This window comes from Crotalus tigris, unplaced genomic scaffold (assembly GCF_016545835.1).
Source record: "Crotalus tigris isolate CLP2741 ecotype Arizona unplaced genomic scaffold, ASM1654583v1 scf7180000017536.10889498, whole genome shotgun sequence".
In the NCBI taxonomy this organism is placed as follows: Eukaryota; Metazoa; Chordata; class Lepidosauria; order Squamata; family Viperidae; genus Crotalus; species Crotalus tigris.
The window spans coordinates 4,008,876-4,022,779 of NW_024096460.1; the positions used below are offsets into that span (position 1 = coordinate 4,008,876).

At 35.4% G+C, this 13,904-nt stretch overlaps 1 protein-coding gene across 9 annotated transcripts in view; it reads left to right on the forward strand.

Moving 5' to 3' along the window:
- Positions 1-13,904, forward strand: part of TACC2 (transforming acidic coiled-coil containing protein 2) — a 192,923-nt gene that overhangs the window by 131,369 nt on the left and 47,650 nt on the right. For all 9 annotated transcript variants that reach the window (XM_039336549.1, XM_039336620.1, XM_039336137.1 and 6 more), the window contains 3 exons: positions 3,575-3,723; positions 4,526-4,576; positions 10,130-11,447. In XM_039336549.1, the coding sequence (XP_039192483.1) occupies positions 3,575-3,723; positions 4,526-4,576; positions 10,130-11,447 (1,518 nt within the window). The remainder of the gene's footprint in view (positions 1-3,574; positions 3,724-4,525; positions 4,577-10,129; positions 11,448-13,904) is intronic.

A 13,904-nucleotide genomic window follows, 5' to 3' on the forward strand; every position in this document is an offset into this window, starting at 1 on the left:
GAAATTGTGGTTGATGGGATTGTGTCCAATTAATAGAGGTAACCTCACTTCAGTCTTCCTCTCTACTTTTTCTACTGTTTTTAAATTTCCAGGTAATATTATTAGCATGAATACTTCATATTCATGCTAATAAGCCTGAAGAAGAGCCTGTAACATAAGTAAGCAGAAGATAATGTTATTTATTAAGACTATGGATAAAAATGTAAAGAAATTTTTTTCCAGATAAGACTGTCATCTTTGAACCATATGTTTTCAGCAACTAGACCTTGTCTGACATATGTTTAATGTGGGGTTATATATGATGTAAGCCTAACAAAGATAACCTTCGTAAAAGAAATATAGGTTGTGCTTTTATTCTGATAATAGCTCTTACTGAAAATAACAGTATCAGTTGTTACTGATTTTTTTTTAAAAAATGCTTTCATCTTTATTTAAATAGGATAAGGGATTGAGCAGAGAGATCATAAAGTTTCAAAAGTAGATGTGTCCAGGGAAGGTCTTTGGGTGTAGTGGTGTAGTTTTTATTTTTCTCTAGCAAAAGGAATTTATTTATGCTGAGTCAGAGCTGTACAGTATTGGGATGTTGGGTGTAGCTTAGTAGGAGCAATAACAATAAATGTTGCACCATTTATCTTCATATGCTGCACAAACATAGACTGAACCCAGAAATTATTTTAAAAATGTATTTTGAGGAGCTATAACAAACAGCAAAAATATATCAACTGGTGGCAATTTTACTTAAAACAAATATAAGCAAAATGAAAGAAAAAGAAATTTGAACAGTTTACCAAAAATCTTTTAGTTTTACACAGACTTAATAAAGCAAATAATTGTAGAAATGATGGCTGGTTCTAGATAGTTGAATGTCAATCAGACAGTGTCAGATAAAGTGATATTGATATTTTGCAGAAATAACAGAGAGTAGATAAATCCCTCAAAATCAGGAGGAACACCAAAAGAAATGGTCCCTTACTACTTTTTTAGACATCCCACAAAAATCCTGACTTAAATGATTCTTTTAGAAGTGCCAGTCCAAAGTCACTGAAAAGGATTTTTTTTATAGCAAATCCTTTAATTGGTCCCCTGCAAAGATCTGTTTTGTTCTCTGTGTCTGGGGATGCTTTACTGTTATATCTGGATGGTTGCAGTTCGATTCTTAAGGAGGAAATGGCATTCAGATTGTGGAAAGCTTTGTCTTATTCATTGCATATTGGATGATGACAGCTTTGAGAAGCAGCAAAAAATGTGGTATTCTAGATACAGGTATTCCTCGACTTACAACAGTGTTTGAAGTTACAATGGCACTAAAAAAAGCAACTTATGATTGTTTTCACACTTATGACCGTTGTGGCATTTCCACGCTCACGTGATCAAAGTTCAGATGCTTGGCAACTGGTTCATATTTATTACAGTTATGGTGTCACAGAGTCATGGGATCATCTTTTGTGACCTTCTGACAAGTAAACTCAATAGGGAAGCCAGATTCACTTAACAACTGTGTTGCTAATTTAACAACTGCAGTGATGCATTTAACAACTTACAGAACCGCATACTGCCGCATAGTTCCCAGAGACCGGTGAGGTCCCATAGATTGGGCCTCCTTCAGGTCCCGTCGGCCAGACAATGTCGGCTGGCGGGCCCTCGGGGAAGGGCCTTTTCTGTGATGGCTGTTAAAACTCTCCTGTTCCGGCAGGCCTGGGGCTGATGTCCCCGGGGGGGGGGATATGATTGGACACGCTGTATGATTGTATTATTTTATTGTTTTATTGTTAGATTATTGTTTTAATTTTACACGCCGCCCTGAGTCTCTTGGGATTGGGCGGCATATAAATAAAATTAAATAAATAAATAAATAAATAAATAAACTGTGGCAAGAAAGGTTGTAAAACGGGGCAGAACTCACTTAACAATGTCTCACTTAGCAACAGAAATTTTGGGCTCAATTGCGGTCCTAAATCGAGGACTACCTGTATATTATGAACTGATATTGTAAGTCAGGAAACTGTCATACATTAAAGTCATTTGGTTAATAAGAAAGAAAATTAAAAAGGACGGAAAGCTGCCATTTCATCAATTAAATTCTGACTGAATAATATTGAAGAAAACAGAGTGCTGCATTGTTTCAATTGTATTTTATACATAAATAATTGTATCTAGTGTTTTCCATTTCATTCATAAAAACACCTTTGTTTATTTTCAGCTCTGTGTTATCCATAACCTTAAATGATAATTTTCCTTAAATACATCTGTGTGATCTTAGAATTAATTCTACACTATTTACCCTCAACATCATTTTTACTAAAGTAATCTTTCATAATTTCGCATCCTACAGATACACTAGATATTTTGATATCTTCAGTTGAATTTTGATTTCTCTTGACTGCATGGACAGGTTTATGGAGGTTTTTTTGGTAACATTTTCAGAAGTGGTAAAAGTGACTGGCCCAGTTGATTCCATACCTAAGGCAGGAGTAGAACTCAGACCTCTCCTCTTCTAGTGTAGCATCTTAACCACTAGACCAAAACCCACAATTCCCAGTATCATTGTCAGCCACTGATCGGGAAAGTTATAATCCAGGATATTTGGACATTGTCTTATTGAGAATAAAGTGTTCCATCTTTAGTTATTTAACTAGGTCCACCTTTGCATACTTCATTTATGGTTGTGATTATCTTGTTCTTCAGTGTCTGCTTATTTGTTTGAAGAAGCTTTAAAAATTCACAGATCTTTACGCAAAAATAGTTTAAAATATATTTTAAAATGACCTAAATAATTTTAAGGCAATAGGTGTAGTAAAGTTCCCAAAATTGTCATTTATGATGAATTGGATAATCAAGATATATAAAATGAATGTATGAATGAATGACTTTACTAAAAGCCAGCAGTTCTGAAGGAAGAAAGTATGCTTTTTCATACTGTATATCGAGAATGTTTGTGTTTTTTGTGAACTGTGAAAAATGAGTCTCCATTAACAGTACTTTAGTCTGAAAGGCAAGGCAGCCTCCAATGTCACCTAAAGGCCGTGTTTTCTTGTTTTATAGGAACTCTCATTCAGCTGCACATCAAGGTAGATCTCTTCAGACTTGAGAGCATTATGAGACTCTCATAAGATTTTGCTTATTAGGTTTGCTTATGCTTGTGCCAAGAAAAAAAAATTCCAACATCCTATTAAAAGATTCCATTAACATTGCTTTTTGTTTGACGATGCTGAAGCCTCCTTTATGTCACAAAGGCAGGCTTTTTTTTTTTTCCAGCGCCTTTCACTTTACCCTGCCTGCATGTTTGCTTTTGTGATGTCTCGAAATCTTTTAGTGTCAAGATTTCTTCCAAATAAAGTTGAGAACATGATATTCTGCTCCAGAAATCATGCTGCAAAAAAAGCCTAATAGTTTCTCAGGAGCTCTGGAAAACAAAAAAAAAAAAAAAGCAGAGGTATTCTTGCTTCCTTAGATAGGAGAGCTCTGCGAACTTTGCAAAAGTTGTTTGTTTTTGTTTGCCTTGCTCTTGGGGAAAAACATAGTCATGTAATACCTTCCTTTCCCCCCCCCACCCTCGTTTGTTGTGTGTGCTCAGGAGTTCAGACTCTGAAGAAGCATTTGAAACACCAGAATCCACAACTCCTGTAAAAGCTGCACCTCCACCACCACAACTACTGCCTGAAATTGTAGCATTCGACATAGATGAACAAGAAATAAGACCTCAGCTTCCATCAGAAGACCCAGGTAACAATTTACAGTGAATAGGATGGGCTCCTCTGCACATTCATAGTTTGAGCACCCCAGAATGGATTGCTAATACCAAGAGGCTTCGTATTCCTGAGAAATGTTGGTAGATTGATCAGTAGAACACGTGCTTTGCAGGCCAAGGCTTTTAATAATTAGGAATAAGTCTGATTAAGAACTTGGAAAGTGCCAGTTAACCATCAAGCTTTATTGTAAAGCAACTTTATATATTAGGTTAAAAGTACAGATCATCTCATTACCTCATTCCCGGTGTAAGAGCTTTATTAATTCTTCTAGATGGTTTATGACTAAAAAAATTTTTTTAAAGAAAACAACATATATCAAAGAAAAGGGGACATCAGTGATCAAACAGTTAAGCCTTTCGGGTGGCATTTTTTGCATATTTCACACAGGTAAATGAACAGTGAAGGTGAGAATAATATCCAAGCTGACCTTAGTAATAGCCAGAAATTTTTCCATATTTTTGGACTTTTTTATCTGATGGTGATTCGATGATAGGATTCAATGTTTGAGAACCAGTTTTTGCTTCTCTCACCAATAGTGACTAACCCTTAAAAGCTTTCTAACCTGCCTAGCTGATGTGGTGTATCTCAGGGTAGAAACCTCTACTTGCCTTCTCTACAAAGGGCTGAATGCAGTAACTGGAACCTTTTGAAAAAATGTTGTTTGTAATTGTGTTCTTTGCAGTCAATTCAAATACAACTGAAGCCCATTAAACCATGTTTAGCTTTTGTCCAGACTTCAGTCACTTCTTTACTTATTTATTTTTTGTATTTTTCAGGTTACAGTCCCAGCACACCTGACAAAGGCCAAGAAAGCACTGAGCCTCAAAGTAAGTTGGATAGGAATGATGCAAAGTATTGTCCCATCATCAGTTCCCCAATTTCCCCTAACACCCCCCCCCACATATGTGTCTGTGTTTTGGTTTGTGTACACAGAGCAATGGAAGCTTAAGAGTCAGTTTATGCATCTTTGCGTATGATAAATCTCAGCTTCCGTTAGAATTCAGAGGTTTGGGATTGAGCAAGTTGCAAAAAAACAGTAAATAAATTCACGTCCATGGTTAATCATCTGACACCCTGTAACAGGTAGAATATCTGCTGTTCTGCTTTGAAATCTCATGCAGTGTATGCAAAGTTAATACAATAAAAGGTAATGAATCTATAATTTTGCGGTGAATTCAAAAATTACAGTGGAATGTATTTAAAGTAAAAAAAGTAATAGCAAAAATAATAATTATTACATATCCTTATTCTAAGTCCTCCATTATGGGCACTTCTCAACTCTCTGAATTCTTAGCATTTGCTCTGCAAACTAGGGGATTTTTTTTGCATTGATATTCATATACCTGGAGAACACCTAGGCTGGTGAAGGCTGTCTTCTAAAGTCCAAAGATACCAAGATGTCACTTTCAAAAACGTCTGTACGTAATGTGGCCATAACTTTTGCTGCATATACATTGTTTCAATATCAGTAAATGTTGTTTACCATTTCATATTTTTCTGCAAAAAGTATCTACAGAAGTATCTACAGAAGTCCACGCTGGCTGTGGACTTCTGGGAGTTGAAGTCCATATGCCTTAAAATTGTCAAGGTTGAGAAACACTGATCTACACCATCATTATGCCTCCAGCAGACACAGCTAGTACTCAAGTACATGGAGAAGCCCTTTATTTGGTGCCCAAATGCATGGAGAAACCAGGATTTTGTGCTAGATGTATGAATATCCCTGCTTGGCTTTCACCATTATCTTTCTACATTTATTTTAAATCTTTATAGAACAATTATCTTCTCACATGTATTTTCACATGTAATTGAAAAGGAAATTAATTTTCCAGCTTGATAAAGAAATCTAAGTAGAGAGGGAAGAAAAAAGAATTACATTAAGTAGGATTTGAAGAACAGCCTTTAATTACAAAATTAAATTGCAACTCATTCTGAACTCCCAGTTATTCACCTTTATTCCTGTTTATTTCTCTTCCTTTCTGTTATCCTTTTTCTTTCATTTCTTCTGTGTTTTAAGTAATAAAAAGTACTCCATTCACAGCTGCCCAAAGTGAAAAGAAAGATTATCTTTATATCAGCTTTCCATATCAACTAAGCTCCTTGAGTTTCTGAATAAAAGGCAGGATATAAATCTAATAAACACTTCCTGTTTCTGTATGATTTATATCCACGGTTATTTCCTTAAGTTTTACATGTATTTATATTCCAATCCTAAAAGATGTCTGGTGTGATACTATCCAAAGCCCAGTACTATTCCTAAGGCCAAGCCATGCCAGACTTAATGTAACAGAAAAAAAGTCTCTGTGATTAAATGTCATGAATAGTAAAACTCCCTGGTGGAGGCTGCTTTGAAGTAAAAGGGCAACATTCCTTTCATTTCTTTCTAGTTTTTGGTGTCAAGAGGGCAGGATTAAAAAAACCTCTCTAGACACAAAGCTGCATTGTCTACTATTCAACACTTCCTGGAACGGTTTTTCCACTTGATTGTTCTGTTTTCATTAATACATTGAACAGGGTTCTTAGGGTAGCTTGTGTGTGTGCTTTTGAAGTTAGAGTATAAAAACGGGGAGAAAAGAAATCAGTACTGGGAATTATTCTACGTCATTTATTCTAGTAAATTAACTGCAGAATCAGGTATTTGAATACTTCTAAAACTGATAATGTGGTGAGTTCATTAGAAAAATAGTGTGTTGAAACAAACAAATTATAAGAACTTAATATAAAAGACCAGAACATTTGAGTCTGGAAGTTAGATGAACTGCTACCCAATGTTAATACTGTATCTGGTTTATGGCACAATATGTTTTACTTTATTGGTTTTATTTTTAATCAATCATATTTTATTTTGGTTTTTACCTTGATGAGAGATATTTAGACCTTGAGAGTTACCCAGAATAGTATGCTGAGTGGGCATTCAAATACATTGATAAAATAAGTAAATAAATAAAATACAAGGAAATCTGAATTTGCCAAAAGGACTCTCAAAAGAGGATGTATATGTGTTAGGCATGTGAGTCAGACAAACAGCTGCTAACTCAAATATACAGTATATAGTCCAGTATAGTGGCATAAAACCAACAATGCCAAATTATCATACTAGCTTATTACTTTGAAGAAACTTGGTGATACTACTTTGGAAAAGTAATATACTATGGAATATACTTTGGAAAAGTAGTATCTGGTGAAAATAAAGTCATCTTCAGTTCTTGGTGATTACATGTTTTTGTCACTGCCTTCCTTTAGGATGTTTTTTCAATAGCTCTGTTTAGTCAATAGCTCTGAGATCTTCTGGTGGTCTCTTATCCAAGCACCAATCAGATCTCAGCCTGCTGTGGGTTTGGGTTTTTTTGGGAGATCAGCAAAGGTCAGCTGGATATTGCCACCTTCTTGGTGCATCCTATCTTTTCTGATCTTGAGAGAAAAGTCAGTATATGAGAAATAACTGGAGAATTCCCTAACAACAAAGGGCATTTAGTAAAGTCACAGAGCTCACACTATCAAAAAAAAAAGATTAAATAATGAAAAGAAAGCATGGAGGGCTTGAATGATCTACCGCCAGTTTGTAACTTAGATGCAATTTGCTTTTAAACAAAGTCCCTGTATAAAAAAAATAAAACGTTGACACTCTAACATTGTTTTTTACAAAGAAAATTGGGATCCATAAAATTAGATACATCATTTATCTTAATGTTCTATGCAAGATAAATCATTGGCCTAGTATCAGGCTGGAAAATGTTGATGTAAAGGGAAAGTCTAGCTAATAATGACACCACATGGAGTGAAAAGAAAGCTGGATGGATAATGTTACATGAGATAAAATATGAGTAAAATAAAGCAAATGCCAAATCAGAATTTGAAATGGCATTGTTAACATAAGGAGAAGAGATTAGTATTATTCAAGAAGAATTCATTTTAGCTCTGGAATTTGTTTTATAGGAATTACAAACTATGTGAAAATTGGAAATAGTATATTAAATAAATCCAAACTCTATCAAGACCCAAATAATTGCATGTAAATGATAGCATATTATCATAGTTTTGTCCAATACACCAAGTTCTATTGTCTTATCAGTATGGCAACATTAGGTAAGATAATCATAACGTTAAGCCAATTAATCTCAATGGAAAATACTGCCAAGTAGAAGATTGCAGCCAAAGATTGTGATCTGATCAGTGTGCAAAAGTGAGCTCTTTACATGAAAGTCAGACAATAAAAATAAATCCATACCCAGAGAGCATGTAGGTTGTCAAAAGGCCATGCTTTTTGATGTTTTTCCTTTTTGGAGATATAGGAATGGTTTTTCGTTTTTGGAGGTATAGAGATCTGTCTGACATTATGAATCTTGAAACAGGTTCTCAGGATAGTTTTTGGAAGTTTTTAAGAAGAGACTGGACAGCCATTTGCCCAAAATGGTATAGGGTTACCTGCCTGAGCAGGGGATTGGACTTGATGACCTCCAAGGTCCCTTCCAACTTTATTATTGTTATTGTTGTTGTTGTTGTTGTTGTTGTTGTTATATTAACATTTTATTCATTGTAATTTTGAAATCATTTCTATAATAGGATGACTTAATGAATGATAAAGTCTGGGCATGCATGCAGAGGAAAGTCTGTTTCTGCCCCCCTGGCCCAAATTTTGGATTCTCCCTTGCACTTTTGTTCTGTCATTGGGATAAATATTCAATGGATAATTTTATAAATATGGTTAACATGCTGAAAACCAGAGATTTGTAAATGTAATTTTCCCTCTGCAAAATATGGGTATATCTTTTGGGGGCCCTGTGCTTAGATGCTTGCATGACAGTAAGGGAACCCCTCACATTCAGAAAAACATTTAATATATTGTGAATGTGCCTCCCATTTACCATGAATGCAATGAAGCAGTTTTAGATATTGTAGCAGTTAGCTACATAAAGCTCAGTGTTTTCTTTCTTTTTTTAAATAGCATGTAAAAGGCTTATGATTAAATCACCAAATTTTGCAATCATTTTTCATCAAAACAAAGTAGGCTTAATGTTAAAACTGTAGCTCTAGCTCAAATAATTGTCTACTGGAATAATGAAATAAATTGTGAATATGCTTTTGGCTTTGTTCTTGAGAGACACTTTATGGGATCACATGACTAGTACAATAATTACCAGGGGAAAATGACAACTCATCTATTGAAAACATCAATACTGACAGCCTGTAGTAATGCTGTAAATTATTTGCACTTTGATTCTTTACTATTGGTGCCTTATTTTTTTCAGTTGGAAGTATAATAAGAATGTAATTGCTTAGCCCAAGTGTGGTATATTAATTTAAATTTAAATTAATCAATTTGGTATTCTGGTAGGGAAGTCACGTTCAAATGAAATCATCATTTCCACTCAATAACCCTATTTAGTATCTTAGAATTTAGAATGGTCAGATTTATTTTAAGGGGTGGCATAATAAAATTGCAGTTACTGCACTATGGTAGTAAATGTGTTTATAATTTTTGAGATGGACCATGACTGCCAGTTTCTACAAGAAGTAAATTATTTTAACCCAGTAGCTACCTTGGAAAGTTAAAAAAAGAAACTACAAAGTCCATCCTTTTCATGCATGTGACATCACAACATATGTAGAAAAGGAGAAGGCTTTGCATTGTAATGCTACAACATAGCTTTCACCATTTTGCAAGAAGATATCAGATAAATCTCAATCACTCTCTGAAAGCTTGTCTCTGCATTTTCAGCCAAAATCTGCTAACAGAGTATTAGGGCTTAATAGGATGAAAGACAATGCTACAGACTGTGTGTCTATAAGTGAAAATGATTGCTTGTTCCTTTCTTGAGTTCTTAGCAGGCTTCTCCTGCCTCATATAAAAATCTTATAGTAGTTTAAAGTTCAGATAAGGCCAAATATATGCAGCTTCTTTCATATTAGCAACACATTTCCTGTATGGTAATTCAATTTGCTCTCAATACTGATTTTCACTCTATAGAGATTTCTTGATAGCATTCTATTGACTTGCACAATTATAAAATATTTTTCTGATCTACAATTGTAATAAAATATTTTGTTTGTATTATGAAATATAATTATCCATGTTATATATTTAAAGTAAATGATCCAAAATAAAATCTATTCGAAATTACTTTTGGAAAAACAAAAAATAATTCACTTCTTGCTTATTTTTTGTTTATCCTGTGGGTTTTCTGATTTGAACGCTTATCTTGAAAAAGATGAAAAAAAGAGAGGAGGATGAGAAAAAGAAATATTTAGGATTAAAGGAACTGATCATTTTAAAAGGAAAGCATCCTTAATTATTGGATGCATAAGCTACTTTCCTTTCTCTAGTTATTCTAGATTCGACATTCCTAAATGCTGATAACTTTTGCTTTTGTTTTTTATAGGTTTTTCTTCTGAAACAGTAACAGTAGCTGATGTCCCTCATTGTGAACCAGTTGAAGAAACTCCATTGCCCCCTCTATCCCACTCACTTTCTACAGTTTTTGATGAGGACAAGCCAATTGCTAGCAGTGGAACTTACAACCTAGACTTTGATAGCATTGAAGTTGTAGATTCCTTACAAGCTGTGGGTCCAAGCTCCCTGGACATAAAGAGTCAAGATTCCAAGTCACATGTTAGAAGAAAATCCACAGATTCTGTTCCAGTCTCTAGATCTACATTATCTCGTTCCCTCAGTTTGCAAGCTGGAGAATTTGATGGAGCCTCTTTTCCTGGGAACAACGAGACAGCAGGTTCTGCAACAGATACTTTTAGTACCGGTTCAAGCAGTGCTTCTAGTACTCTTAAGCGCACAAAAAAATCTAGGCCAGCTTCCTTAAAGAAAAAACAGTTAGCAAAAAAATCCTTGGATGTTTCTCCAGTAAAAGAACCAGGGATATCAGATTTCAAGCAAGATTCTGCGGCCTCAAGTGACGAAAAAGTTTCTGAAGAGACTTTGGAGCCCATTGAACCTGAATGTACCAACCAACAGCACCAAAGTACTGTTAATAAAGACGAGGCCATTCCTGAACTAGAGTCATTGAGTCTGTTTGATCCAAATAACTTGGAAGATATCCCTGTATCAGGAGATAGCAAAATACAGAACTCTCCACTTGCCAACAAGAAAACTGTATCTCTTACCACAACACCAGAAGCTGTGGAGGTGATACCATCAGACACTGGGGGACAAGAAGATCCTCCAGTGAAAGGCTTAGCAGTGAGATTGGAATTTGATTATTCTGAGGAAAAAGGCAGTGGTGAGGAACAGACGGAGAGTCCTCTTCTGCCCAAAAAAGTGGGCAAAAAACCTGGGGCCAAAATGCCCCTCAGGAGGCCAAAGACTAAAAAGACTGGAGAGAAACTTGACAATACTCCCACAAGCCCAACCAAGATTCCTTCAGAACCCAATGAGATTCCTGTCTCCAAGGGCTCTTATACTTTTGATATTGACAAATGGGATGACCCCAACTTCAATCCTTTCTCTCCCACTTGCAAAATGCAAGAGTCTCCAAAACTTCCTCAGCAAACCACCACAACGTACAGTTTTGATCCAGACATCTCTGAGGATTCTCTTGATCCGTTCAAATCTTCCACAAAAGTTTCCAGCTCTCCCACACAATCTCCAGCATCCTTTGAGATCTCCGCTAACGTCAATGAAATTAATGGATCAGAAGGAGATGGCCTAAATAAACCTGCAAAAAAGAAGAAGACGCCACTCAAGACGTAAGTCAACACATAGAAAAGTATGTGTGCAGTACTCTAAAACATTTCTCTGACAAATCTTTGCAACCTCTCTTAAGTTTTTGTGTTGGCACTATATTTGTTATATATATTTGCTGTAGTACATACTACCCAACTGAATTTTAATGCTAGAATAATCATATTATTCTAGCTGGAATTAAGGTCTTTTCCTTTTTGGCTCTGAGGTGCACTAGGAGCTCAAACCTTTTTTAATTCTCAACATTTGGAAAGTAAGCTTTAATTTTGCTGAATGTATGATGTGCCTTTTGCTTCAGAGTTTAAGAATCTTGCTGATCACTAGGATGAGAGATTTAAAACATTTGGCAAAAGTTTTTTCTGTTACAAGAATTGAGGAGCAATCTGGCCCTCATTTTAAACAGAATGTATTTTGGAAAATGTAGGGTTTCTTAACGGCATTCCATCATGACATGAAAAAGTCTTCAGGGTTGTTGTTTTTTTTAACATAAAATGTAAATATACTCTATAATACAACTGATTAGTTTAATTCAGTCAAATAATAACAAACTCTGGTCGGGATTAAGAGACTACTCTGCAAAGTGTTTATTATAAGGTTATAGTTTATACAGAGTTCAAAATGACAGAAGCTATTCACATGCTTAAAAGATAGTCTTTAGAGTATTTTATAGTGGCTAGTTTACCAACAAGCCACAAATGCTACTGAAGTGAGTTTCATTTCTTTCTGTGTATGTGAGGGAAAGAGTTGGGCAACTAAATAAATCTTTTTAATAAATAAATGTAAAATAAATATTTTTATTTTCTTAAAATAGGGACTGGATCTGGGGAAGGGCTTAGAGGATAGCTGCCAATAGGTTTCCTTTCAACTGTACAGCTATGTTGATTTATTAATGAGCTGTAAAGCCATATTTTGTCTTTTTACCATTAGAATTGGTTGTGAGAATGGGGAGTTAGATATTGTATTGCTTGTTATGAATTTCAGCCACAGTTAACCCTGCATTTCTTGTATGTGGTAATTCACCAATAAGCAAATACTTCCAGTAGATAAAATTAATAATTTCCAATTGCTGAGTATTCTTGAAAACTATATTGCTTAACTTTTCCACAAAAGATCAGTTTGGTTTTCTGTTTATTTAAAGGCTAATCTATACAGATAGTCCTTGGCCTGTGACCACAATTGAGCCCAAAATTTGTGTTGCTAAATGAGACAGTGGTTGTGAGTTTTGCCCCATTTTAAGACCTTTCTTGCCACAATTGTTAAGTAAATCGCTGCAGTTGTTAAGTTAGTAACACGGTTGTTAAGTGAGTTTGGCTTCCCATTGACTTCGCTTGTTAGAAGGTCACAAAAGGTGATCACATGACCCTGGGACACTGCAGTCATCATAAATATGAATCAGTTGCCAAGCATCTCAATTTTGGTCACATGACCTTGGGAATAGTGCAACAGTTGTAAGTGTGAAAAATGGTCATGTCGCTTTTGCAGTGCCGTTGTAACTTCAAACAGCCACTAAACGAACTGTTGTAAGTTCAGGATTACCTATATTGAACTAGATATTTATGCCCATAGTTTGGGGTAACATGGGGGTGATACTTTATTTGTTGCTAATTAATCTAATAAGGTGTAAGTCACCTCTAACAGAGAGCCAGTTTGGTGTAGTGTTTAAGGAAACAGGCTACAAACCAGGAAGCCATTTGAGTTCTAGTCCTGCATTAGGTACAAAGCCAGCTGGGTGAGCCTGGGCCAGTTACTCTCAGGTCTAGGAAGCTGGCAATGGCAAACCTGTTCTAAAATCTTGCCAAAAAACCAGAAGGAAATTGTTCAGGCAGTTGAGCCAACACAGATTTGAAGTTGTGAATGTACACACCTTTGTGTATTCTGTGATGTTTTCAAAATGTCATACTGATTTCCTTAAGCATAACTTTCCAAAACACAAATGCGTATAGTTTTTACTTGAAAATATTGTTACTGTGTAGAGCTTTAGATTGTTTCTAAAAAATATACATTGTAAATGTTTATTTGGACTGATTCTGATTAATGTAAAGTAGTATTAGTAGATACTAACCATGAGCAGTATTTGGTTGTAACTTAGCACACATTCACAGCTGAAACATAAACTCTGAAGTAAATAAAACATACTCTGATATACTCATGTCACCTACATTCAAGAGTATAATGGCGTAGTAGTTAGAATGCAATATTGCAAGGCTAACTCTGCCCACTGCTGGGAGTTCGATCCTGACCAGCTCAAGGTTGACTCAGCTGTCCACCCTTCTGAGATCAGTAAAATGAGGACCCAGATTGTCGGGGACAATATGCTGACTCTTGTAAACCACTTAGAGAGTGCTGTAAAGCACTATGAAGCAGTATATAAATCTTAAGTGCTACTGCTATTGCTATACTTAATAAAAAAATATTAGTTTTACTTCCAGCTAAAATAAATGAGAATTTTAAACAAATAACCA